Genomic DNA, 21,782 nt, shown 5'->3' with positions numbered 1-21,782 from the left:
AGAGTTCTGGGCTGAGCAGAAAGGACATGCTGCCATTCCTCAGGGATCTGTGCCAGAGTCAGGTCCTGCCCTGCCCATCAGTTGGTGTTTAAACCTGAGAGGTACCAGCTCCTAAAGCCTCCCAAGTGCTCCCAGAGGGTGTCACTGGGTATCACAAACTGCTAATAAATGCTCTCCTCAGTGGCAGGGATGTAGTCAGCACATCACTCACCATGCCTTGTCCCTGAGCTCGGTGCCCAAGGCTGGTGGCTGGTGAGCTGTGGCCTGTGGCTGTAGATGAAAGGTGCCTCTGAAACTCCTCAGAGTGATCTGTAAGTGCTGTGTCCCCTCCAGACACCAGCATCGTGTCACACCCCCAGACTTACAGCACCTTTGGCACTTTGAAAGCCTGGCATTGTCCCTGCTTCAGGCCTGAGCCCCCAGGTGTGACACTGGGAGGAAGTCTGTTATTTGCTTTCTTGCTGTGTGGTTGGCAGCTGAGACTTTGAAGCTGATTAGCAAGTGGTGGTGATGGCATCAGACAGGCAAAGCTGATGGGAGTCAGTGTTTTCCAGTAGATGCATTTATCTGGCAGGGCAGAGATACCCTGTGCTGCAACTGGTTTCTTTACTGTGCCAAAGGAGGAAAAGAGCAGGATTAAAGGACTCACTGGAATCCTGCTTATGTAATTAAAACAAATAGGAATCCTGACTTCCAATAAAGAAACTTCATAAATACCTGAGTTTGTGTTGGAGCGTAAAGTAGTCCGTCAGCATCAAAACTGTGGCTGTCAGCATGGAGGAGTTTAATTCTTCCTGGCAAGGACTTAAGAGTCACTAACAGCATGTCCTAGACCAGTGTGAACTGCAAGAACAAGCAGTTACTTCCAACCCATTTCTTTTTCTGAAGTGTTTCACTCCAGCCTTAGCATGCCCGGGTGGATGCTAAGGCTGGAGTGAAACACTCCAAAACCATTGGAGTGTTTGATTTCCAAAACCATTCATGCAGCTGTCGACCTTCACTAGCTCCCTCCTGTTCCAAGCCTTCTCTTGGCTTTGCCTTATGAAACAGTCATTTGGGTGAGAAAAGCCCCCTGGTCTCACCTGACTCAGAACTGATTTGCTGCATATCGTGTAGCTTAGGGCTTTATCTGATGGGCTTTGAAGCAGTGCCTTACCAAAGGCACGTAGGAAGCTGAAGGTACACTGTGGTAAGTTATGTTTCTGTTGCTGGTTGTTGCAGAACCACCTTCAGGGGACTTGGAGTAAGGTTGTGCCTGCTCCAGTTGAGTTGTTAGGCTTGTCAGCTGTGTTTGTAAGCCTGGTTGTGATGTGTGGGCTGCCTGACAGAGCTCCTTGGGTGGTGCGTGGAGAGTGTTGCTAATGGTAGCTCCAGAAGCAGATACAGAGACCTGAGCTGCTCTGTTTAGTGGCACCCAGACTGCACAGGCTTGGCTTGAGCATCCTCTCAGTCTGGGACAGGTCTTCAGAGGGATGGTGGGTATCCATCATCTTAAAGGTTTTCAAGATCTGACTGGACTAAAGCAGGCCTGGCCTAAGGGTTAGCAGCAGTCCTGCTGCAAGAGAAGGTGGGACTAGGGACCCCTTCCACCACTCTGCTGTCATTCTCTGATTGTCCCTGTGTTTCTTGCAGGAAGAAGAAGGTGAGGATGCAGATATCTCTTCTGTTCCCTCAGTCATGAGCCACAAGATGCCTTCTGCCCAAGCCTTCCATCACTTTGCTCCTCGTTATGCTGAGATGGGCTGTGCTGGGATGCAGATGAGAGACGCCCATGAGGAAAACCCTGAAAGCATCCTGGACGAGCACGTGCAGCGTGTGATGAAAACTCCAGGCTGCCAATCTCCAGGACCTGGCCGTCACTCTCCTAAGCCACGCTCCCCAGAAAGTGGCCACTTGGGAAAGCTGTCAGGGACACTAGGAACAATTCCTCCAGGGCATGGCAAGCACGCTACAAAATCAGGAATGAAACTGGATGCAGCTAACTTATACCACCATAAACATGTCTACCACCACATCCATCACCACAGCATGATGAAACCAAAAGAGCAGATCGAGGCTGAGGCCACGCAGCGAGTGCAGAACAGCTTTGCTTGGAATGTAGATTCACATAACTATGCAACAAAGTCACGAAACTACAGTGAAAACTTGGGCATGGCCCCTGTCCCCATGGACTCTTTAGGCTACAGGTGAGTCAAGGAACACCCAGTGGGATTCCCAAAGCCATAACTTCTGTAGGAAGCTCTCCATGAACAGGCTGTAGCATGTCAGGGAAACAGCAGTTGAGCCTTTTCCTGTGTGAGCTTATGCTGGGATGTCATTTCAGGGCTCTTCCCCTTCAGAAATGGATATGCCCTGATAACCTTTACAGAGTCCTTTTTATCTCTGATCTGGTCCTGAAAGACATCCTCTAACCAGGAGGTTTTTTTTTGGCTTGGTTCTAAAATAGATTTTCTGCTCCTTAAAGCAGTGGAGATAATTAGAAACTGCTTCTCCATGCATCAGGAGTTGGATGTTGGGGCTGTATCTTGAGGGCTGGGTAATAGAAACAGGTCTCTCAAGGTGTTTATGAGAGGACAAAAAAAGCCCACCTTATTTGTTGCAAGGCTGAACCCATTCACCAGGGTGAAAGAAAGGGCTCCTTTCTCTTCCTGACAAAGCAATGGACACTGCAGTGCTGCCCTTGCAGCCAGTCCCAAGGGGTTGTTCTCCAGGGTAGGGCACCCTCTGCCCAGAAAAGCCATTTGGCTGCGTTGCAGGCTGTTGTCCATATTTCCTTGGCCATTTGAATTCCTCCATCCCTTCCATGCTGCAAGCAGAGGGGGCAGCTCCTTTTCTGTGGCAGGTTTTTCTGGTCCTGTTGCTGGGTGACTGCAAAGGTGGGAGTGCAGCTCAGGGCTGGCCATGACAAGGGATGGGGATGGAGCAGCCACAGGGGAAAGCTGTGCTCACCCTGGGTGTGTCTGGCTCCCCAGGGCTGAGGCTTTGGGATGTTTCTTTGCAATGTTAACAGGGGTGGGACAGTTAGTGAAGGCAGATTGGCTGGGTCTGCAGCAGTCAGGATCAGCTGTCTGGGGTGGCAAGAGAGTGGCAGAGTACAGAGGCAGCCAAAGCAAACTGCTCTTCAGGAGGGAGAGGCACTTAAATCCACCATGTTTGTATGGGGAGAGGGTTGTTGCTTCAACAGAGATGAGCATGGCTATGCTGGGCCAACCCAAAGCCCCATCTAGACACAAGATTTCCTTCTAGCAGCAGCTACAGCATATATTTATGAGATTTTTAAAGGACACGCTCAGAGCTGTCCTTCCTCTGGCACAAACTCCCAGCTCCTGGCAGTTCCTGAATTAGAAGCTTCACAAGACAAGGATTTGCATCCAAATGGTCTTGTTTGGCAGCCAGCAGTCTCTTGTGGTGGCTTCTCTCACTTTTTGTTGAACCCAGCTGGTGTTCTGTTCCCCCAGCCCCCCATGACTGTGTCTGTGGGTCAATGACAACCTGCAGAAAACAGCATTATTTTGTTTGCACTCAACCTGATGCCGTGGAGCTGCATTTGATACCCAGTAGTCCTCATGTTGGGAGAAGCAGAGACGTTGTCAGCTTGCCCTGCCATTGTAGATCTGCAGCAATTCCTCCCCAGGCTTTTCCAAAAATAATCAGCAAAGTTATCCAAGGGATTGTTGCTCCTCTATGGAGTTCAGGTTGTTTTTCCTGTGTGTGTGTTAGTGAACATGCAGGAGCAAGGTCCTGTGCAGTAAAGGAAGTGGATGACTAGGACAGTGGGAGTCTCATGGATTGACAGGCCAGCACAGGAGAATTCTGCATGGCCTCCTGAGCATGGGGCTGCTTGGCTGGGCACGTGGCTGTGTGTGCCACAGCATTCCTGCAGGAGCTTTTGCTGCAGCCACAGGTGTAGCCAGAGGGTTGGCTACAGCCTGGATTCCCTCTGGCTGTGGTGGTTGAGGTGGCTGGGATTCCCCCTGGGAGGCAGCCCACCCTGCTAGGATGTGATCTTCCACCATGGAGTGGAGCCTCGTTCAGCTGAGGGTGAGAAGCAAACTCTGGGCATGGCAAGTCAGGGTTTGGAGTATCAGTGAATCTGAGGGTGATTGGAAGGACCTGGGTTTCAAACAGTGGTCAGGCATGGAGAGACAGACAATGGAGCTGAGCAAAGAGCTGGGGATTAACACAGCCCTTCTCATGGCAGAAGATCTTGCCATGGCTCATTAGGCCAGAGGAAAACCTTCCTCTCCCCACAGGTTGTTGGGCAGAGAAGCTGCTGTGCCCAGGTCTAGGTAGTCTTACTCTTAGCCTGAACTGTGGCATAGGTGGTTTGAGCTTTGGTAGAGCAGGGAGCTGTGGAACATGTCTGGAGGTAGATGTTTCCATGTCTGGAGATAGATGTGTCCATCTCTGCCCCTCTGGTGGTTGGCATAAGCAAAGCACTAATGTCCCAAGCTTTGTTCTTGCAGTGGGAAGGCAAGTCTGCTCTCAAAAAGGAATGTTAAGAAGACCGATTCAGGGAAAAGTGATGGTGCCAACTATGAGATGCCAGGATCTCCTGAAGATGTGGAGAAAAACCAGAAGATCCTTCAGTGGATCATAGAAGGAGAGAAGGAGATCAGCAGGCATAAGAAAACAAACCATGGGTAAGGGCTGGCAGAACAAGGGATAACAACACTCTTGTATTGCATCCCCTGCACAGGGGAGATGTGTCAGCAGGCTGCCTTCCTCCCAGACTTCTCGGGAAGGCAAGAAACCACCACACAAGGGTTTAGACCCTTAGGAGACTGAGGGCTATGAGGGCTGTTGTTTCTGAAGGGTAACTCGTGGCCATGGCAGGAGGTTGCAGCCTCAGGGGAATCTTGGGAATTGATGCTGTGGTTCCAAGGTGAATAACATGGTCCATGGTAGGCAGGGGAGGGCATCCTGTGGGAGAATGCCACAAAAGGTGGAGCTGCCTTTTCCTGAGTTCATTTTTATGTATGATTGATACATTTTATGGGATTGATGGGGGCCCTCACATTTATCTGTGGAGTTTGTTTCAGGTTTGGTCTGCTCCCCCTGATGTCTCAGGGCTTGCTCAAAATCTTCTTTAGATTTTGGTGTTGTCCCCTTGAAAGCCATGCTGTGAGGAGCTTCCCAGTGGTGCCTGTGTCCAGCAGCAGGTCCATCTGGGAATGCCTGTGTGCCTGTGCAGAGCATCTCAGTGCTCCTAGTGAAACCTTGGTGTTTGTGTGCAGCTCTTCAGGTGCTAAGAAGCAGCTGTCCCACGACATGGTCCGGCCCCTCTCCATCGAGCGGCCGGTGACGGTGCACCCATGGGTCAGCGCCCAGCTCCGCAATGTCGTCCAGCCTTCCCACCCCTTCATTCAAGATCCTACCATGCCACCCAACCCAGCCCCCAACCCTCTCACCCAGCTGGAGGAAGCTCGCAGGAGATTGGAAGAGGAGGAAAAAAGGGCTGGAAAGCTCCCCCTTAAGCAAAGGTAGGATGATATGGTCTGATTCTGTGTGGGAGAGACTGCTCTGAGGGATGGCCATGTCCTCTGCTCTGGTCTCCAGCATGCAGAGAGGTCAGAGAAGTCTCCCTCAGTCCTGCTGACACAGTGGTGCAAGTGGCAAAACCCAACTTGAGGCCATGGCTTGTGATCTGTGGATGGAGCGGCTGGAAATGCTCCAGGCAGGATGGGAAGGGGCTGGGCAGAGGGAGCACATCTAAAAGGGGCATGGCTGGGACAGCTCTCTCCTGTGGTGCTCGCTGGTTCTCCACTCATTCACAGTCACACAGTGACTTCAGTGCTTGGTGCAGGAGCAGAATTCATCAGGATGCAGCAGAATTAAGTGCAGAAGACAAATCTGATTTTGCTCTTTATCTCCACCTCACACAAGCTGGTGGCCTCTGGATGAGAGCTCTGTGCTGTAGCCCTCCTGCAGCAGCTCTGGTTCTGTGTGACCATATCCAAGTCACTGCATCTTCCTGTGACTCAGCTTAATGGCTGTTGCAGAGCTCATTTTCCTGCTCTGTGTTATCTTTCAGGAGACATCATTTGCAAAGCACATGGAGCTCTCTGGTGAAAAGCGTTTTGGAAGTGCTAGATAATTACTGTTAGCAGCTAAAAGCACTTTGTCCATTAAAAACCTTTCACAGCTCTCCAGCTGTCCTCTGAAAACTTGACACTTTGCAGCTTGACTCATAGAAACACAGATGTAATTTAAAAACAAGCTCTTAATTGACAGGCTCCAGTTATTTTTGCTTGCAGTGACCACGTAGCAGATTTCTGTGTATTCATGTCAGAGCATTGATTGAAGGCCAGGTAATTAGAGGGCTTTCCCAAGCCAGGTTAAGCCAAGTTTATGTGATCTACCTTTGGCGTGTGTAATTGGACAGGGTTTATAAGTAGAGTAATTTATAGTTGTACTAAAGTCATGCACCTTCCCCAGAAATGTCTGTACACACTTTGAAAAGAGCAGCCTGGACTATGCAATTAATATTTTGACACTAATTTGGCCTGTATTATGGGAGTGGCTTACAGAGGAAGGCCATGGTGTGTGGTAAATGCCAGGCGTGCCAGCAGCAGGATGGGCTGAGCAGTCCCAGTGCTGGGCTGCTCTGATTCCACTGCCTCTCCATGAGGTCTGGCTCTTCTCCCAGTGATGCAGTGATCCCCCAGCCCTGCCCCATGCCTGGAAAACCAGGGTGACATTCACCAGTGGGGAATTCCTTATGAAAAGTAGATGTGTCTGTGTCCAGTAGCAGGCAAAAATGGATGCAGTGGTCCCCAGGGAGCCAAAGATTTCTGGATGTTGAAATCTCTCTGCTGGATTTTGGTAGGATTGGCTGCTGCAGCTGAAGCACACCTGAGCTGGCAGTATTTAGAAAGCTCCTGCTCTGGTTAGCCCAGGAGCCCACCTTGAAATAAATCCCACAGCTCAGTGAGAACAAAGTTGAAACTGAGAGAGGAGCTCCCATGAAAACACCATTTATTTCAGTCAGGAGCTTTGAAGGGCTCTGGGAAATTAGACCCAGTGTCCCAGGTTTGTCAGTAGCCTTGGGGAAGCACAGAGAGGTGGAGGTGAGCCCAGAGGTGTCCTTGAGGCTCCAGCTGAGCTGGCTGTGGGTGGAGAGCACACTGTGCCAGCTCTCTACAGCCAGACTGGCCTTGCCAGCAGGGATATCCAGCTCCGCAGCCACTCCCCTCTGGCACAGCCCTCCCAGCAGTGGCCTTCCCCACAAACTGCCCACTGCCAGCAGCCCTGCTCCCACCCCAGCACTGCCCCACTGAAAATCAGTGAGGCACCTGCAGTGACTGTGCTGGGAATTTTAAATATTCTTCAGGAAAAAGCATTTCTCTCCCTATTTCACAGCATTTAGAATGACCCTGATCCCCTGATCTCTGAGATAGCAACCTGGCTGCTGCTGGCAGGCAATTCTGCTAATGACCTGCAGATCCAGCAGCACATCAGTGCCCAGCATTGGTGTCCCAGTGACCATCAGGTTTTTCCATGGACAGACAGGTTTTGAGCTGTTTCCTGTAGCTCACTCTCACATTTCACAGCTGAATTGTAGTAATTGATAGCAGCTCCTCAGAGAAAGGATTTTTTGCAAGCAGGGAGAACATTTAGCATGAAATCACTTTGGAATTAATTGTGTTGGCCCAGGATTGGAAGAGGAGCAGAATTGGTGGTTGGTAATATCTGCTGGGTGCATTTTGGGCTTTCCAGAGCTCTCCAGCCCCAGGATTGAGTTGGAGCCAGCTGAACACCTTTGCATCACAGCAAGGTTGGATTGGTGCTGCAAACCAGCCGTGGGTTCCCTGTCCCAGCACTGGTGGGATGCACAGCTGTGGTCAGGACTGGGATGCTGATGCAGTGAGGAGGATGAGTGCTGCTGTTTCCCTGCTGGATGGTATTTGTCCTTGTGACAAACACAGCAGTGGGAGGTGATCTCAGAAGGGGCAGGGCGTGGTGCCTGGCAGTATTTCTGGGTCACACTGCCACCCAGGAGATGGGTGCAGGTGGCAGATTTAATGAGGCAGGGCTCAGAGTCAGTCTGGTGGCCTTTATGTGCAAGCCAAAGTCTCAGGAGATCTCTTGGCAATGACGAAAGCAGAGACAGTTGTGTTGTTTCATTCTCCTTTGGGGAGCTCTTGGAAAATTACCTTGTCAGTGGATGTACAATGTAATCACTGTGTCAGTGATTCCATATTCATCAGCTCTGCTTCAGCCTGCTCGAGCTCCATGGCTGCAGTTTGGGGAGTGTGTGAGTTCCACTGATGGAATTAAAGCAACAGAAAAATCTTCTCTTGGTACACTGGTGATAATAGGAAGACTGGGGAAAATGTGGGTCCTGTCTGGGAGGAAATGGGAGAGCTGGTTACCTGGGACAAGCACAAGGCTGAGGTGCTCAGTGGCTTTTCTACTTTGGTCTTCAGCAGTGAGTGCTCCAGCCACAGCACCCAAGTCACAGACAAAGGCAGGGACTGGGAGAAAAAGAGCCACCCACAGTAGGAGAAGATGCGGTTTGAGACCATCTAAAGAACCTGAAGGTGCACAGGTCCATGGGACCTGATGAAATCCATCCGCAGGGCCTGAGAGCACTGGTGGATGAAGTGTCTGAGCCACTGTCCATCATGTTTAAAAAGTCATGGCAGTCTGGACAAGTTCCCACTGACTGGAAAAGGGAAAGCATAGCCCCTATTTTCAAAAAGGGGAAAAAGGAAGGCCTAGGGAACTAAAGACTGGTCAGACTTCCCTCTTTGCCTGTCAAGATCATTTTTGGGCATCACTTCAGGCATCATTTTCAGGGCACATCTCACTGGAGTCAGGCTGAGTACGTTCAGGAATGGCCTTTCAGGTGTGAAGTGCACAGCAGGAGGAAGGACACTTCCAGCCACTCCCACAGTCCCCCTCTTGCTTCTGCCACAGCAGAGCTCAGGGATGTCCTGTCCTCTCCATCTCCCCAGGCAAAGGAGAACAGCAGCCCTGAGGAAGCAGCTCTGCTCCTGCTCAGGCTCGTCACCGTGTCCTCAGGTCCCCAGGCACACAGCAGCCCTCTCTTAGTCATGACTTGTCTCTACCAGGATTAAGAGAAGCTTAGGGACTTTGAGGTTTTCCAAACCCCTTCAATTAACTTCTGGCTCACAGGATTCACAGAATTTGCCTGAATTTATGACCCATTTTCCCTTTAAATGCCTTATATTTTTTTTTCCAGGGATGACTCAGTTCCTTAATGTTTTTCTAGCTAAAGGGCATCCTGTATTTTGATACAGGGATGGGAGAGGCTCCGAGGGCTCTGCTGGCACCAGGAGCAGACCCTTCCCTCTCAGAGTGCTGCATCTTCTCCAAATGTTTCACAGGCAGAGCAGGCACACGGAAGATTGTTCAGCTGAACTTTAGACCTCTCATGCCTGTAGGAAGAGGTGGAAAGGCTGTGTCTGATGTTGGTTTGCAGTGCCAGTGTTTATGTGGGCACACCATGAAAAGGTGCTCTGCCCGCCAGCCACTGTTTAAAGGTTAAGGTCAGAGTCATTTCCAAAACTGCGATTACCTCATGTGCTTGGCAGATTCTGTGGTTTTTACAGCAACTTTCCAGTCATGTAAATACAAAATCATCTTTTTTTATCCAGTGTGCTTTTAAAATATTTTTTTTAAAGCTGCCAAATATGTTTTATGTGACTTTGAAAGGGAAGGCTGCCTCTGGCTCAGACCACGCATGCCAAGGTACCAATTTGTGTAGGCTGCTCCAATGTTTGTGCAGCATTTTCAGCACCCCAGATGAAAGGCCCTGAGAAGGGCAAAGTACCCTGAGCTGAATTATTGTTGCTTTTGTCTGTCTCTGAAAATGGGGTGAGGGCTGGGCTGACAGTTTCAGTCTAGTGATGGCACCACATAGCTGAAGCTGGTGTGTGGGCTGGAAGCAAAGACCAGACCAGCATTTTGGGAGCTGGGAAAACACAGGAGGTTTTGGGGATGGCAGCTGCCTTGGCACCCTGCATGGACAGGGCAGGCAGCAGAGTCTCTAGGACATGCCATGCTGGGAGCTCCATCCCCTCAGACCTCCAGGTACTCTGGGAGAGGTGCCCAGGGGAGCTGTGGGGTGCAGGAACATCCTGCCTGCAGATGTGGGCCGCTGCAAAGTCCTGCTGGGCTGTTCTGGCCACGGTGACAATAATCCCAAGCAGTCTATGCACTGTCTGCATGGTCATGCCCTGTGTGCTGGTGCTCCAGCTCTGTGTGCAGGTGGGCAACAGGAGCATGGTGAGATGGTGATGGAGATGATGGTGACCTGGCTCTGCTGCCTTGGCCTGGGCTGCTCTGCCAGTGACTCCCCAAGCCATGCTGTGAGGAGGGCCGTACCCCCTTAAAGCTGGAGACAGCACAAGGGGGCTGAGTTAGAACTTGCACCCTTTTTGTAGCTTTGTCCTGGCCTCGTTCAGCCTTTCCAAGTGCTCCTTCAGCAATCTTGTGTGTCTGTGTGCCCAGAGAGCTGCTGGTGGGAGCAGCAAATGCTCAGGGACTGCACTGCACTCCCACCAGCCCAGGGGGGCCCTGACCTGCTCCTTCACCCAGCATCCCCGAGCCCTGCCAGGTACCCAGCAGGATGGTAGTGAGCCCCCTGGCTGGCACTGAGCAGGTCCCCTGTGTGTGTGCTCAGCAGGTTGAAGCCCCAGAAGCGGCCGGGCAGCGGCGCGGCGCAGCCCTGCGAGAACATCGTGGTGGCCTATTACTTCTGTGGGGAGCCCATCCCCTACCGCACCCTCGTCAAGGGCCGCGTGGTGACACTGGGACAGTTCAAGGAGCTGCTGACCAAGAAAGGGAACTACAGGTAAGGGCTGCTCCCCGCCTGCCAGCAGCTGTTGGTGACCCCTGGCAGATGCCGCTGCCAGGACACGGTGGTGTTGTCCCCGCAAAGGGGAGGGTGGGTGGAGGTGGGTCAGGAGGGCTTCCTTGGGGCATGCTGTGCTGGGGATGGGCAGCATGGCCAGGGCACCTGGACTGGGGAAGAGGCAGGTGAGCAGGGGAGAGGGAGGTTGGGTTTTGTAGCAGAAATGTCCTGCATCGTGGTTTGCACCTCCAGCAGGAGCTGCTGAGCTGCCCCACCAGTTCCTGGTCAGGTGCAGTCAGTGCTCAGTGATGCTGTGGGGACCTTCTAAATTCAGAGCTGTTTTAGCTCCTCTCAAAGTTCCCTTTGGTGAGGGCAGGGAGGTTGGGTCCTGCCAGAGTCCTAAAGCAGTCAGACATGGGGTGTGGAGCTCTCCAAGTTCCCTCTTCCAAGTAGAAGCTGCCATGGGAAATCCTGCCTAGAAGTGCTCCACCAACACACGTGCCTCAGCCACTGCTTTTGGGAGACCTGTGAATGGGCTTGGATTAAGGGCTGGGGCTTGGATTCAGGGCTGGGGCTCCTGACCATGCTAACACTTTTTGTGGTCACTGTTGAGGGCTGGGGCAGGAGTGTGGCTTTAGTTCCCTCCATGTCTAGGGGAGTAGCTTCCTGTGCTCCGCAGGGGGAGCACAGGAGCTCAGAGCCATGGAAGGGCTGTACCCAGGTTTGGGGATCACAATGCCCTTTGACCATTCACCTGCATTTTATTCCCTCTTCCCCCTTCCACATTTCTGCTTTTTTCAGGTATTACTTTAAGAAAGTGAGCGACGAGTTCGACTGTGGTGTGGTCTTCGAGGAGGTGCGGGAGGATGACACCATCCTGCCCATCTTTGAAGAGAAGATCATTGGGAAGGTGGAGAAGATTGATTAGGCTCCAGGGCAGTGAGGACAGGACTGTGAAGGACTCTGGGACCGGAGGAGAAGGCCTGGGGCGGACGCTGCCACCAGGCAAGCCCAGGGCAGAGGGCGGCAGCTCCGCCTTCCAGCACGGATCTTGGCAAGCTCCAGCGTGCCAGTGGATGCCCTTTCACCCCACAAACCTGCCAGTGGGAGCCTGGGCTCCCTCTCCATACCGAATATAAGTGTAATGTAGCATTGTACAGTGCATTAGAAAGTGTAATATGACCTTGTTTACTAAAGCTGCATATTTTTGATATATTGTAATAAAAGGAAAATATTTCCAATGTCACAGTGCTCTTATGTAAATGTAAAACATACAGGTACTGCAGAACTCACCCAAAGTGTACAGCCATCCATCAGACTCAGCTGCTCCATGCTTTCCTGGCACCCTGCCCCGTTCTCCCAGCATGGATGGCTCTGGAGCACCACAGGGTAGAGCTGTGTGGAAGGGGTGACCCCTCTCCAAAGGGGCTGTGAAGATCATTGAGCCATTTGGAAGGAGTCATCTGTGGCCTACTCGGCAGGCTCAGCTGCTGGACGTGGTAGGATGGGTCTTTTTTTCTCCTCCTGAGCTTCCTTGCAACCGAGTAAATCCCCAGGGGAGAGAAGGGACAGTGCCTGTTGGGACTGGGGCTTCCCACAGGGCCGGGAGCAGCTCAGAGCCAGGGTGGCAGGCTGGTTGCTGGCATCCCACAGCTTGCACACTCCTGCGTGTCCTCTGTGTCCCCATAGAGAAGGGATTGCTTCCCAGGAGGGTGCTGCTGTTCTGGCCCCTGTGTGCCTGGTGCAGACATGCCCAGAACCCTGGGCCAAGCTCTGGCTTTAGGCAGGGCTCTCTTTAGGAGAGCCATAGTGGGGAAGCAGACATTAAAGCTGAAGACAAAATACATCTTTTTATGAGCTGCATCTTTTTGTCAGCTTCTGTGTCTCAGGGGAGGCAGCAGGAGGGCACTGCACCAGGGGGGTCATTGATGCCAGTTTGTGGCTCCTGCAGGACCAGCAGGCAGCCCTGGGAAGCCTCCTGGGCTTACTCAGCTGCAAGGAAGCTGGGGCTGTGCTGGTGCTCCCCCCATCCTGTCCTTACCCAGCCCAGGCCCTGCTGCTCCAGCACAGCCACGGCTCTGTGCCAGCTCCTTTAGGGAGCCCTTGCCCACCCACCCGGGGGTGGCCCCACAGCCTGGGGGCCCAGAGTGGTGCTGGCCCTGCTCAGAGCCATGCCCAGCCCCAGCAGTGTGGAGCTGCCGGGAGCCCAGGGCACGGCGCCAGGATGGGCGCGCCTATTGTACACCTCACTGAGTGCCTTTAAACACGGGCTGGACTTGCCCAAAGCACTGCGTGAAGTCCAGCAAAATCTGCAAATGCTTTCAGCCCGGGAACAGTGTCACGAGGGGTTTTGCTCCATTTTTTGAAGTTCTGATGGTGGTGTGTCTGGTGAGGTTGTTGGCGTGCCCGGGATTTCCGTCCCCCCCTTTTTTTGGGGGGGGTCCCTGTAAATATGTACAGTGGCGTGCAGCCCCGGCATTTCCTCTGCATTCTCATGTGCTGACTTGTACAATGATCTTTTCAAAGGTACTTGGATAAAATGAAATAAAACCCCACATCCCACTGCCTGCTGCTTTTTTTCCTTCCCTGTGGAGCAGGCCCAAGCCCTCAGCAGCCTCTGGGATGGACAGAGGATGGGGCAGAATTGGTGAAGGGCACACGGTGGGACTGGGGCTGCTCTGAGCTCCCTGGAGGGGTGGCTGAGCACATCCTGACCCAACAGGACCAGCATGTTGCTCCTGAAGAAATGGCTCAGCAGAGAGGGGACAGTGCTGGAGGTGCCAGAGGCTACAAGCCAGGCTGAGGTTCTAGTAGAACCCCATGTTGGGTGGCTTGGCTGTGACAGCAGCTCCTGGAAGGTCTGGTATGTCATGAAGGAGAGACCCCAGCTGGTCCCCCATCACCTGAACCCCACCAGTGCAGCATGAGGGCCAGCATGGAGAGCTCCTTGGCCACCTGGTGCCCTGGCAGAGTTGCCAGGATGAGTGCTATGGCACAGCTGCCCCAGGGAGACAGAGGCCCTCCTGTGCCCACTAGACAGGTGGGTGCTCCCTGCACATGGCGACAGACACAGACCAGAGCCCACATTGTTTCCAGGTGGTTTATGGCACATGCCTGAGTAGGACCAGGCTCACAACTCATCCCGGGATTCCTCCGTGTGCGGCGCACTCGGGTCCTCCTTTCCCGTGCTGTTCCCAGGGGTCTTGGTCACCTGGAGAAGGCAGCAGTGAGGCGTGGATGGACACACACTCCCTGCCTGACCCTGTCCCTGTCCCCATCCTGCAGGATCCATCCCCCAGCCCTGGGCAGGGGGGCTGTCCCCTGACCTCACTCACCGGAGGCTCCTCAGGCAGTGTCCCCCCATTTTCCAGGAACTTGGAGAAGGTCTCCACATCTCGGGTGCCTTTATACTCAACCATCTGGAGCCATGGGAGCAGAGGGCACTGAGGGTGCCACCATCCTCCAGGTGTTGGTGACCCCACAAGTGCCCACACCTACCTTCCTGCCTGGCCCTGCAGGGAAGTAGTGCAGGGTGGGGTATCCGTGGATGGTGATGTTCTCCAGCTCGTTGGCCGTGGAGTCCATCTTGGCGATGACGATGTCCTCGCGGTCCTTGTAGCGCTCGGCCAGCTCCTCCCAGGCGGCCGCCATGGCCTGGCAGTGGGGGCACCACGGTGCGTCTGCAGGGTGGGCACACTGAGCAGGGGAGCTGGGACAGGGCTGGGGCTCTCGTGGAGGGGCTGAGCCCCACGGCAGAGCTCAGGGAGGGACATGGGTGGCACTTACAGAACTTGACAAAGACGTTCTTAGTCTCATCAAAAGCCACCTGCTCAAAGGTCTTCCCCACCAGGACTTTAACGGGCTGCGTGTCCCAGTCCTCAGGGGGCTCTGCACTCAGCAGATGAGGCTGTGGGGACAGTCAGGACAGCCACAGCCTGGGCTGAGCAGTGCCAGAGGCCAGTGGGGCACAGTGCAGGCTGGGGCAGGGGTGTGCTCCTGTGCTGCCTTTCAGACCACATCTTCCCCTCTGCTGCCATCTCAGCTCTGTGTGTCTCCACGGCAGCAGTCTCCTGCCCCCCTTGTCCATAACAAATCCCCAAATCCTCGGGAGCATCAGCAAACAGACTGCAGGAGTATCAGCAAACAGGTCCCTGCTGTTCACCACACAACCATCATCCTTAGGCTTCTGAGCCAACAGCCCATCTCTCCCCCCAGGGCAGAATCCAGTGGTGCTGGCACTGTGCTGCAGCCCTCACCTTCACCTTGCCATCCAGCACCGCCTGGATGAAGGTGCGAATGGCCGAATCCGAGAAGTTGTCCTGCTCCATCTGGTACTTGCGGTTGTTCTTCATCTTGACCAGGCGCATGGTGGGGGCATCAGCAGCGGTCATGCCAAAGAAGGGCAGGACGTCGGCGCCGTGGCCGGTTACATCCACCACCACAAAGAGCACCTGGGCAGGGAACGAGGGACACTGAGGCTGGGGAGTCCCAAAGCCACCCTCCGTGTCCCTTCCATGGGGCCACCTCACCTCACCACGGAAGTCACCAGCAGCTGCCCTGAAGCTGTCCCGCAGCGACAGCTGCTCCGGTGAGGACTTGTTGAGGAAGAGCAGCATGTGATGGGGGATCTTGGCACTGAAGATCTGGTTGGACGTCTGGCGAGAAGGAAGAAGATGAGGGCAGGGCAGCCATGGCCCTCAGGGGACAGTGGCAGGGCTGGGGACGGGCTGTACCTCATTGGTGAACTCCATCACCAGCTGCAGGCTGTGGACGCGGAGCAGCCGCGTGAGCTCGGCCGTGTCCAGCCCCCGTGCCAGATCCACAGGGAAGTTTGTCTGTCTCTCGTCAAACTGCCAGGGCAGGGGCCTGTGAGGGCTGAGGGGAAGACAGGATGGCCCCACCACTCCCCTGTCACCCTCTCACCTTCTTGAACAGGCAGACAGTGTCATCTGACAGGCCATATGCCTGGAAGAGCTCAGCTGCCTCTGCCACGCCGAACGTCAGGTCCACCATCTCAGCAGCCACCTCAAAGAATGCCTGGGCTGCCTCACCCTTCAGGTCCTGCACAGCCACCCGTGAGTGCCACAGCCACAGCCAGGGCCACAGCCACAGCCATGGCCATGGTCCAGCCCCAGCTTGCCCCAGCCCACCTTGAAGAAGCCAATGGCCACCAAGTCCTGGGAGTTGATGAAGGCTGTGATGGTGTCGGTGTCCTGCAGCAGTGTGGCACTGGGGCCAGCCCGGCGCTGCATCCAGCGCACGATGCCCTGGCTGTCCATGCGGCCTGGCACACAGATGTCACCTGACACCCCTCTCCAGGCTGCCACCCCTCCCTGTGCCAACAACCTCAGCCACCCGCCACCAGCACCGTGGCACTGCCCACCATCATCACCTCATACATCACACTGTCACCTGTCTGTTATCACCACCTGGACATTGCCACCCCTCTCTCCATCACCACCCTGTGACCCCCACAAGGACAGTGCCACTGTCGATCATCAGCCCCTGCCACCCGCCCCAGCCCCATGGCAGTGTCCCCCTCGACAGGTGCCAGGGACACTGTGGTGCCTCAGCCCTACCGGTGTATTCCAGGGGGTGGGTGCGGTTGCCATCACGGAAGAGCTTGAGCGTGGGGTAGGAGGTGATGCCAAACTCAGTGGCCAGGGCTGTCTGTGCCGTGGCATCCACCTTGCCCAGCCGGGCTGGGCTGGACCCATTCCTCAGCTCAGTGGCTGCCTGGGCAAAGGCAGGAGCCAGCCGCTGGCAGTGCCCACACCACGGCGCATCTGTGGGTAGGGGACAGCATTGATAATGGGGACAGGTGTGGGGACAGCCCAATGGCTGTGTGAGCCCACTGGGCCCCAGCTGGTGCCCTGTCCCACACCCACAGCATGTCTTCTGTCCCTCACTGGTGCTACACACCCTCACCCATGCTCTGCCTGTGTCCACGCTCCACGTGTCTGTCCCCATCCCGTGCCGTGTCACATGGCCTATGCTCTTGCCCCTCTGTCCCACAGCCTTGCCCCTGCCCACCCCACCTGCTGTCCCTCCTGTGCCCTGTACCCTGCTGTACCTGTGCCCATGTACATGCTCTGCCCACACTCAGCCACGGCCAGTCCCCCCTGCCAATATTCCCTGCCCCACCTGCCCTGCCCACACCCCTGCCTGCCCTGGGGGCACTCACAGAACTCCACCAGCAGCAGCTGGTGCTCACTCAGGGCACGGGCAAAGTTGTGCTCGTGAAGCACCAGGACATTGTCCTCCTCCTTGATCTCATCTGAGAGCACTTCATCCTCTTCTTTCTCCTTTTCCTCCTCTTCTATCAGCTCTTCATCCTTATCCTCGCCCCCCAAAGCCGGGCCCAGCCAGGCCAGCGACAGCACCAGCAGCCAAACCAGGCGGGACCCGCAGCCGCGCATGGTGCCGGCGCTGAAGACGTTGTCCAGGGAGGAGGACGAAGATAAGGGACCTGGGGGCGGGTTGTGCCCGTCCCCTGGGGCTCGTGGCCCTCCGCTACTGGCTGCCCGGCCCCGCCGATAAGGCAGCGGGACCAGGTGGCGTTTTCCAGACGCTCGTCGCCGCAGGGAGACCTGGCCCCGCCGGCGTGATGGGGACAGGGCCGCGGGGTACAGGGCAGGGGAACAGGCATGGGCGGTGGGGACACAGACACACCAGTAAGAGACCAGTCTGTAGGGTTTAATGGCGATGGAAGAGCACAGCCTGCGAGCGGGCGGGTACCGGGCACGGCACCAGCACGGCAGGGTCACAGCCCCGGCCCCAGCGTTGGGGACGCAGTGAGGACCAGGCGGACGTCGATATTTAAAAAAAAAGAGCAATTAAAAATAACTTTGGTTGCGAAGACCACGACCACGGGCTCTCACTCGCTAAGGGACCCCCCTCAACCCTTCACGCGACTGGGGCAAGCGCGGCGGTGCCGCCGGGGGCTCCCCGGGACGGCGGCACCTCGTCCCCGGGCTGCCGGGGGGAGCCGGGGTGCGGGGCGGGCTCAGTCCTCCCAAGCCTTCTTTATGCAGAGGCCCCACTCCCAGGAGAGGTGCTCCGTCTTGTCGTCGTCGGTGACCAGGGAGCGGACGCGGTAGGAGCCCCGTGCCAGCCATCCCCGCGGCGCCTCCTCCGCCGGCGTCACCACCTCGTACTCCTCGGCCCGCGGCGCATAGCTGCCCACCATGAAAACGTCGCGATCCACTGGGCGAGGAGGGGACAGGAGGGATGGGTGAGTGGGGCCAGGTTGGAGTGGGGGCCCCCAGCCCCTGCCCCCAGCCCCCAGCCCCACTCACCGGGCCGGCCCCGGCGGTAGGTGAGGTGCAGGCACCGCAGCCCGCAGACGATCTCCCTGTTCACCTGCGGGCAGAAGGCAGCGGGGACTTGGGGACTGCCCCACGGCATGGGGACCCCTGGCATCCTGACATCCACAGCTTTCAGGATCCAGCCCCTTGTCAGAACTCAGCAGAATCAAAGGCGGCAGGGACTCCAGGCTGGCAGGTAACTCCAATAGGGGCAGGGACTCAGAGATGGCAGGGATCCCACTCAGGAGGGGCAGGGACGTCTAGGAAACCCTTGGATAAGCAGCACTGCTGGGATCTCTGGGAAAAGCGAGGTTTCTGGGGTGGCAGGAACCATGGAGCGGCAGTCAGGCTGGGGACAAGAACCCCCAGGGTGGCACTGACCCAGGAGGGAACTCCGGGTGGGCAGAGACCCCCAGAGGGGCATGGACCCCCGGGGTAAAGGGTGGAGGCAGATGTGCCAAGGCAGAGACCCTGGGACAGGCAGGGACCCGTGGGTGGCAAGAGGGACCCTGTGGGGCAGGGTAACAAGGACCCCTTAGGGTAGGGACCCCGTGGTGTGAGGGCAGCAGGGCCATGCCCAGCCAGTGGGCACAGGGCACCACGCACTCCCCTCACCTTGAACGACACCTTCACTCTGTAGTCCACCCCTTCCTTCAGCACAAAGGCCCGGCCTCTCAGCTCCTCCAGGTCTCCTGCGCAGGCAGATGGTCCATCAGCCTGGGATCCCTTCCTCCTCCCCCTCCTCCTCCCCCAGGTGTCCCCAGGGCTCACCTGTCAGGTCCATGGTGATGGGCCCTGGCGCCTGCTCACACATCAGTGTCAGCTTTGTCACCTGCACGTTGGGCACACTGGCATCTAGGGACAAGCAGCAGGGCCCAGATCTTACCCACCATGCCCAGTCCTACCATCACCTCCATCCCAGAGAGCCAAGGGGCTGCCCATGGCCCTGTGATGGAGGGAAGGGCCATAGTGTCCCTGGTGGGGGTGTTAAAGAGAGTGAGTGCCAGGCAGGGCACAGGAGAGCAGGTGCATCTCAGGTCACTCCATCACTGGCAGCAGTGCCTTTTGGGGTAAAATCACGTTTAGAGGACCCAGCCATGGGTATTTCCCAGGGGGTACCATTCCCTGGCTCAGGAGCAGAACAAGGGGAAGCAGAGGAGGAGGATGCAGCATGTGCAGCCAACACACCTTTGAGGTGGGCACTGGTCTCATTCACCCCACCAGCCCAACCTGCACTGCCCCAACTTTCACACACACCACGGTGCACCCCTCGTGCACCCCAGTGCTCTGCAAGCCCTCCCCCCCCCGTTTGCTCCCTCCTCGATGCATTCATGGATGGACACGGGGTGTTGGGCCCGTGGAACTCCCCAGGGACCCCCAGTGCAGACCAGCACCAGCCTGGGGTGGGGGCCTGTGGGGGCACCGTCTGGTCACCGGCAGCCGTGCTACCCCGGTGTTCCTCCCCCCGCGCCCCCGCCGTTCGCTCCTCTCAGTCATCCCCATGAATTTCCCGGTTCCCTGTGGCCGTTCCTATGGAAACTGCGGCGGTGATCCCGTAACCACGGCAACTGGGGTCCCCGGGCACCGGCACTCTGTCGGCAGGGAATGCCGGGGTCTCTGCGCAGGTGGGGGGCACAGGCGACACCCACGGGCGATTCCAACCGGGATGTGCCCTCCCTGCCGGGGATGCCCCTGGGGACTCTCCCTGCTCGAGCACGGCCGAGCTCCCCGAGCCCGCTGAGGCTGCATCTCCCGGCCGGGCTGCCGGGTGCCCAAACCTGCCTGCAGCCCCAGCCTTACCCACGGCAGCAGGGATGGCACCCAGCAGTGCCTGCTTGTACTTCCGCAGGCTCTCATCCCCTGGGTCCAGCTCCTGGATCTCCCGCAGGCTCTTCTTCTCCGGCGTCTTGTACGCCAGGGCCACGTCGGCATCCTCCTCCTCCTCCTCCAGCGATAGCGTCACCCCCTCCTTGTCAGCCATGATGTCTGCGGGGGACAAGCAGTGGCAGCCCCGGGGACAACCCGGGGGACACCCCCTCCCCCTGACACGAAGGCACCGGTGGGCAGGGGGTGGCTGGGCTGTGACAGGGGAAATCCCCGTGGGGAGGCCAAGCTGGTCCCCTGCTCGGAGCCGAGGGAAGGCTGCGGGCTCGGTGTCCCCGGGGCCTGGTGGCACAGCTGAGACCGGCGGTGTCGCCGCCGGCTGCATTTCCGCACGGTCATGGAGCAAGGCGAGCTGGTGCCTGAGGGGTGTGCTCGGTCTGGGGGGCGCTTGCAGACACCTCCAGCCCCCAGGGCCCCTTCGTGTCACCCAGAGAAGTCCTTGTCACTGCCCTGCAGCCCCCTCCAACAGCACTGGGCCACCTCCAGCCCCATCTCCCACCCTAAACCCAAACCACCAGCAGCCGCAGGGCAAAGAGGCATCACTGGGATGGTGGCTCCGGTGGCTCTGGTGCTTCCAGACTGCTGGGGGGCACAAGCATGGGTGATGTCCCCACAGTCCCTGACTCTCCCTGGCCACTGCATCACCACCCCACTCTTGTGACTGCAAGCACTGAGCACCCCAAAGCCCCTGGAACTCCGTCCCTGGGGACCTGCTGGGATTACAGCATGGGGCAGAGGACACTGCCTGTTCAGACCCGGGGCCACAGGGCCAAAAGTTTGGGCCAAAGCTGCCAAGATGTGGGCCCCCAGGGCGGTGTCAGTGATCGGGACACAGCGGTGGCCCTGCTGCCCCTCTGGCCCCCCACCAAGGCCCTGCCCCTCGGCTGTCACGGCAGCATGAGGGCACTCCCAGCACAGGGATGCACCCACCTCGGGAATCGCTGGCTGCCCGCGGGTGGCAGGGCAGGGTGGCATGCGTCAGGTGCCACAGGCTGAGAGGTGGCAGGGGGACAGCGGGGATCTCCCCCGGGGGACACTCCAGTTCCCCCGGGCCTGGGGTGCTGCTCACTCATGGATGCACTGGGAGCCCGGAGAATGCTCACTTACTGGGGACTCGGAGTGATGGTCGCCCTCCCTCCCCGGGGCAATGCCCCCCGCCGCCCCCGGGCGCTGCCCCCCGGCCGCCGCCGCTCACCTCGGTAGCACAGCGCCAGCCAGAGCAGCTCCAGCAGCTGCCCGCCGGCCTCGCACACGTCCAGGCCGAGCATGGCCGGGCCGTGCCGGGCCCGCCGCCCCGGGGCCGGGCGGGGTCGCCGCTGGCGGGGCCCGGGGCGCGGCTCTGCCGGTGCCGGCGGCTCCTCCCGCCCGCTGCAGCCGCGCTCGGCGGTGCCGGCTGATTCCGAGCGCTCCCCGCTGCGCTTCCCGGCGCTGCCCGGCGCGGCCCGGCGGGGCGGCGGCGGCTCCCGCAGACGCGGCGGCTCCGCTGCCCGCCCCCGCCCGCCCCCGCCCCTCGGCGGCTCCAGCCCCGCCGCTCGTGGGCGGCGAGACTGCAGTGAGCTCATCGCCGGGCGCGCCCGCCCCGCGCTGCCCGCACCCCACGAGCCTCCTGCCTGTACCCTCAGAGCACTGCGTGCCTCCCAGGAGCATCCTCTCTGCACCCTCAGTGCACTGCCTGCATCCCGCGAGCATCCTCTCTGCACCCTCAGTGCACTGCCTGCATCCCGCGGGCATCCTCTCTGTACCCTCAGGGCACTGCCTACATCCCGCGA

The 21,782-nt window shown here is 57.3% G+C and overlaps 3 protein-coding genes across 5 annotated transcripts in view; 1 reads left to right on the top strand and 2 right to left on the bottom strand.

The window, feature by feature from the left end:
• Positions 1-13,384, top strand: part of AXIN1 (axin 1) — a 78,689-nt gene extending 65,305 nt beyond the window's left edge. For 2 of the 3 annotated variants that reach the window (XM_050979953.1, XM_030229795.2), the window contains 5 exons: positions 1,633-2,186; positions 4,467-4,643; positions 5,238-5,483; positions 10,652-10,822; positions 11,624-13,384. In XM_050979953.1, coding sequence (XP_050835910.1) covers positions 1,633-2,186; positions 4,467-4,643; positions 5,238-5,483; positions 10,652-10,822; positions 11,624-11,750 — 1,275 coding nt within the window. In that variant the 3' untranslated portion in view covers positions 11,751-13,384. The remainder of the gene's footprint in view (positions 1-1,632; positions 2,187-4,466; positions 4,644-5,237; positions 5,484-10,651; positions 10,823-11,623) is intronic. The other variant, XM_050979954.1, reaches the window with a different exon arrangement.
• A 568-nt stretch (positions 13,385-13,952) lies between these two features.
• PDIA2 (protein disulfide isomerase family A member 2) lies at positions 13,953-17,241 on the bottom strand. Its single transcript, XM_018916109.3, has 11 exons — positions 17,007-17,241; positions 16,402-16,608; positions 15,973-16,106; positions 15,746-15,883; positions 15,556-15,672; positions 15,352-15,477; positions 15,079-15,273; positions 14,609-14,729; positions 14,321-14,502; positions 14,158-14,241; positions 13,953-14,033 (listed from the first exon to the last, which is right to left on the bottom strand). The coding sequence occupies exons 1-11, from the start codon at positions 17,239-17,241 to the stop codon at positions 13,953-13,955; spliced, it is 1,620 nt and encodes a 539-aa protein (XP_018771654.1).
• Positions 17,242-17,497: 256 nt separating this feature from the next.
• On the bottom strand, positions 17,498-21,302 carry ARHGDIG (Rho GDP dissociation inhibitor gamma). Its single transcript, XM_030229926.2, has 6 exons — positions 21,209-21,302; positions 19,930-20,115; positions 18,901-18,984; positions 18,745-18,821; positions 18,121-18,184; positions 17,498-18,028 (listed from the first exon to the last, which is right to left on the bottom strand). The coding sequence occupies exons 1-6, from the start codon at positions 21,279-21,281 to the stop codon at positions 17,829-17,831; spliced, it is 684 nt and encodes a 227-aa protein (XP_030085786.1). The 5' UTR covers positions 21,282-21,302; the 3' UTR covers positions 17,498-17,828.
• Positions 21,303-21,782: the final 480 nt, after the last annotated feature.

This window comes from Serinus canaria, chromosome 14 (genome assembly GCF_022539315.1).
Source record: "Serinus canaria isolate serCan28SL12 chromosome 14, serCan2020, whole genome shotgun sequence".
Taxonomy (NCBI): Eukaryota; Metazoa; Chordata; class Aves; order Passeriformes; family Fringillidae; genus Serinus; species Serinus canaria.
The sequence above is the reverse complement of the archived record's forward strand: the minus strand, read 5'-3'. Positions and strand labels throughout refer to the sequence as shown.

Excerpts from the sequence above, each read along its gene's own strand:
- ARHGDIG (XM_030229926.2), bottom strand. The coding sequence starts at position 21,281 with ATGCTCGGCCTGGACGTGTGCGAGGCCGGCGGGCAGCTGCTGGAGCTG. Across the intron at positions 18,822-18,900 it reads CATCACCATGGACCTGACAG|GAGACCTGGAGGAGCTGAGA; the intron begins GTGAGCCCTGGG and ends CTGCCTGCGCAG. Across the intron at positions 18,185-18,744 it reads GAGTGAAGGTGTCGTTCAAG|GTGAACAGGGAGATCGTCTG; the intron begins GTGAGGGGAGTG and ends TTCTGCCCGCAG.
- PDIA2 (XM_018916109.3), bottom strand. The coding sequence starts at position 17,241 with ATGCGCGGCTGCGGGTCCCGCCTGGTTTGGCTGCTGGTGCTGTCGCTG. Across the intron at positions 16,107-16,401 it reads CCACCCCCTGGAATACACCG|GCCGCATGGACAGCCAGGGC; the intron begins GTAGGGCTGAGG and ends TCTGTGTGCCAG. Across the intron at positions 14,730-15,078 it reads TGCTGGATGGCAAGGTGAAG|CCTCATCTGCTGAGTGCAGA; the intron begins GTGAGGGCTGCA and ends CTGTCCCCACAG.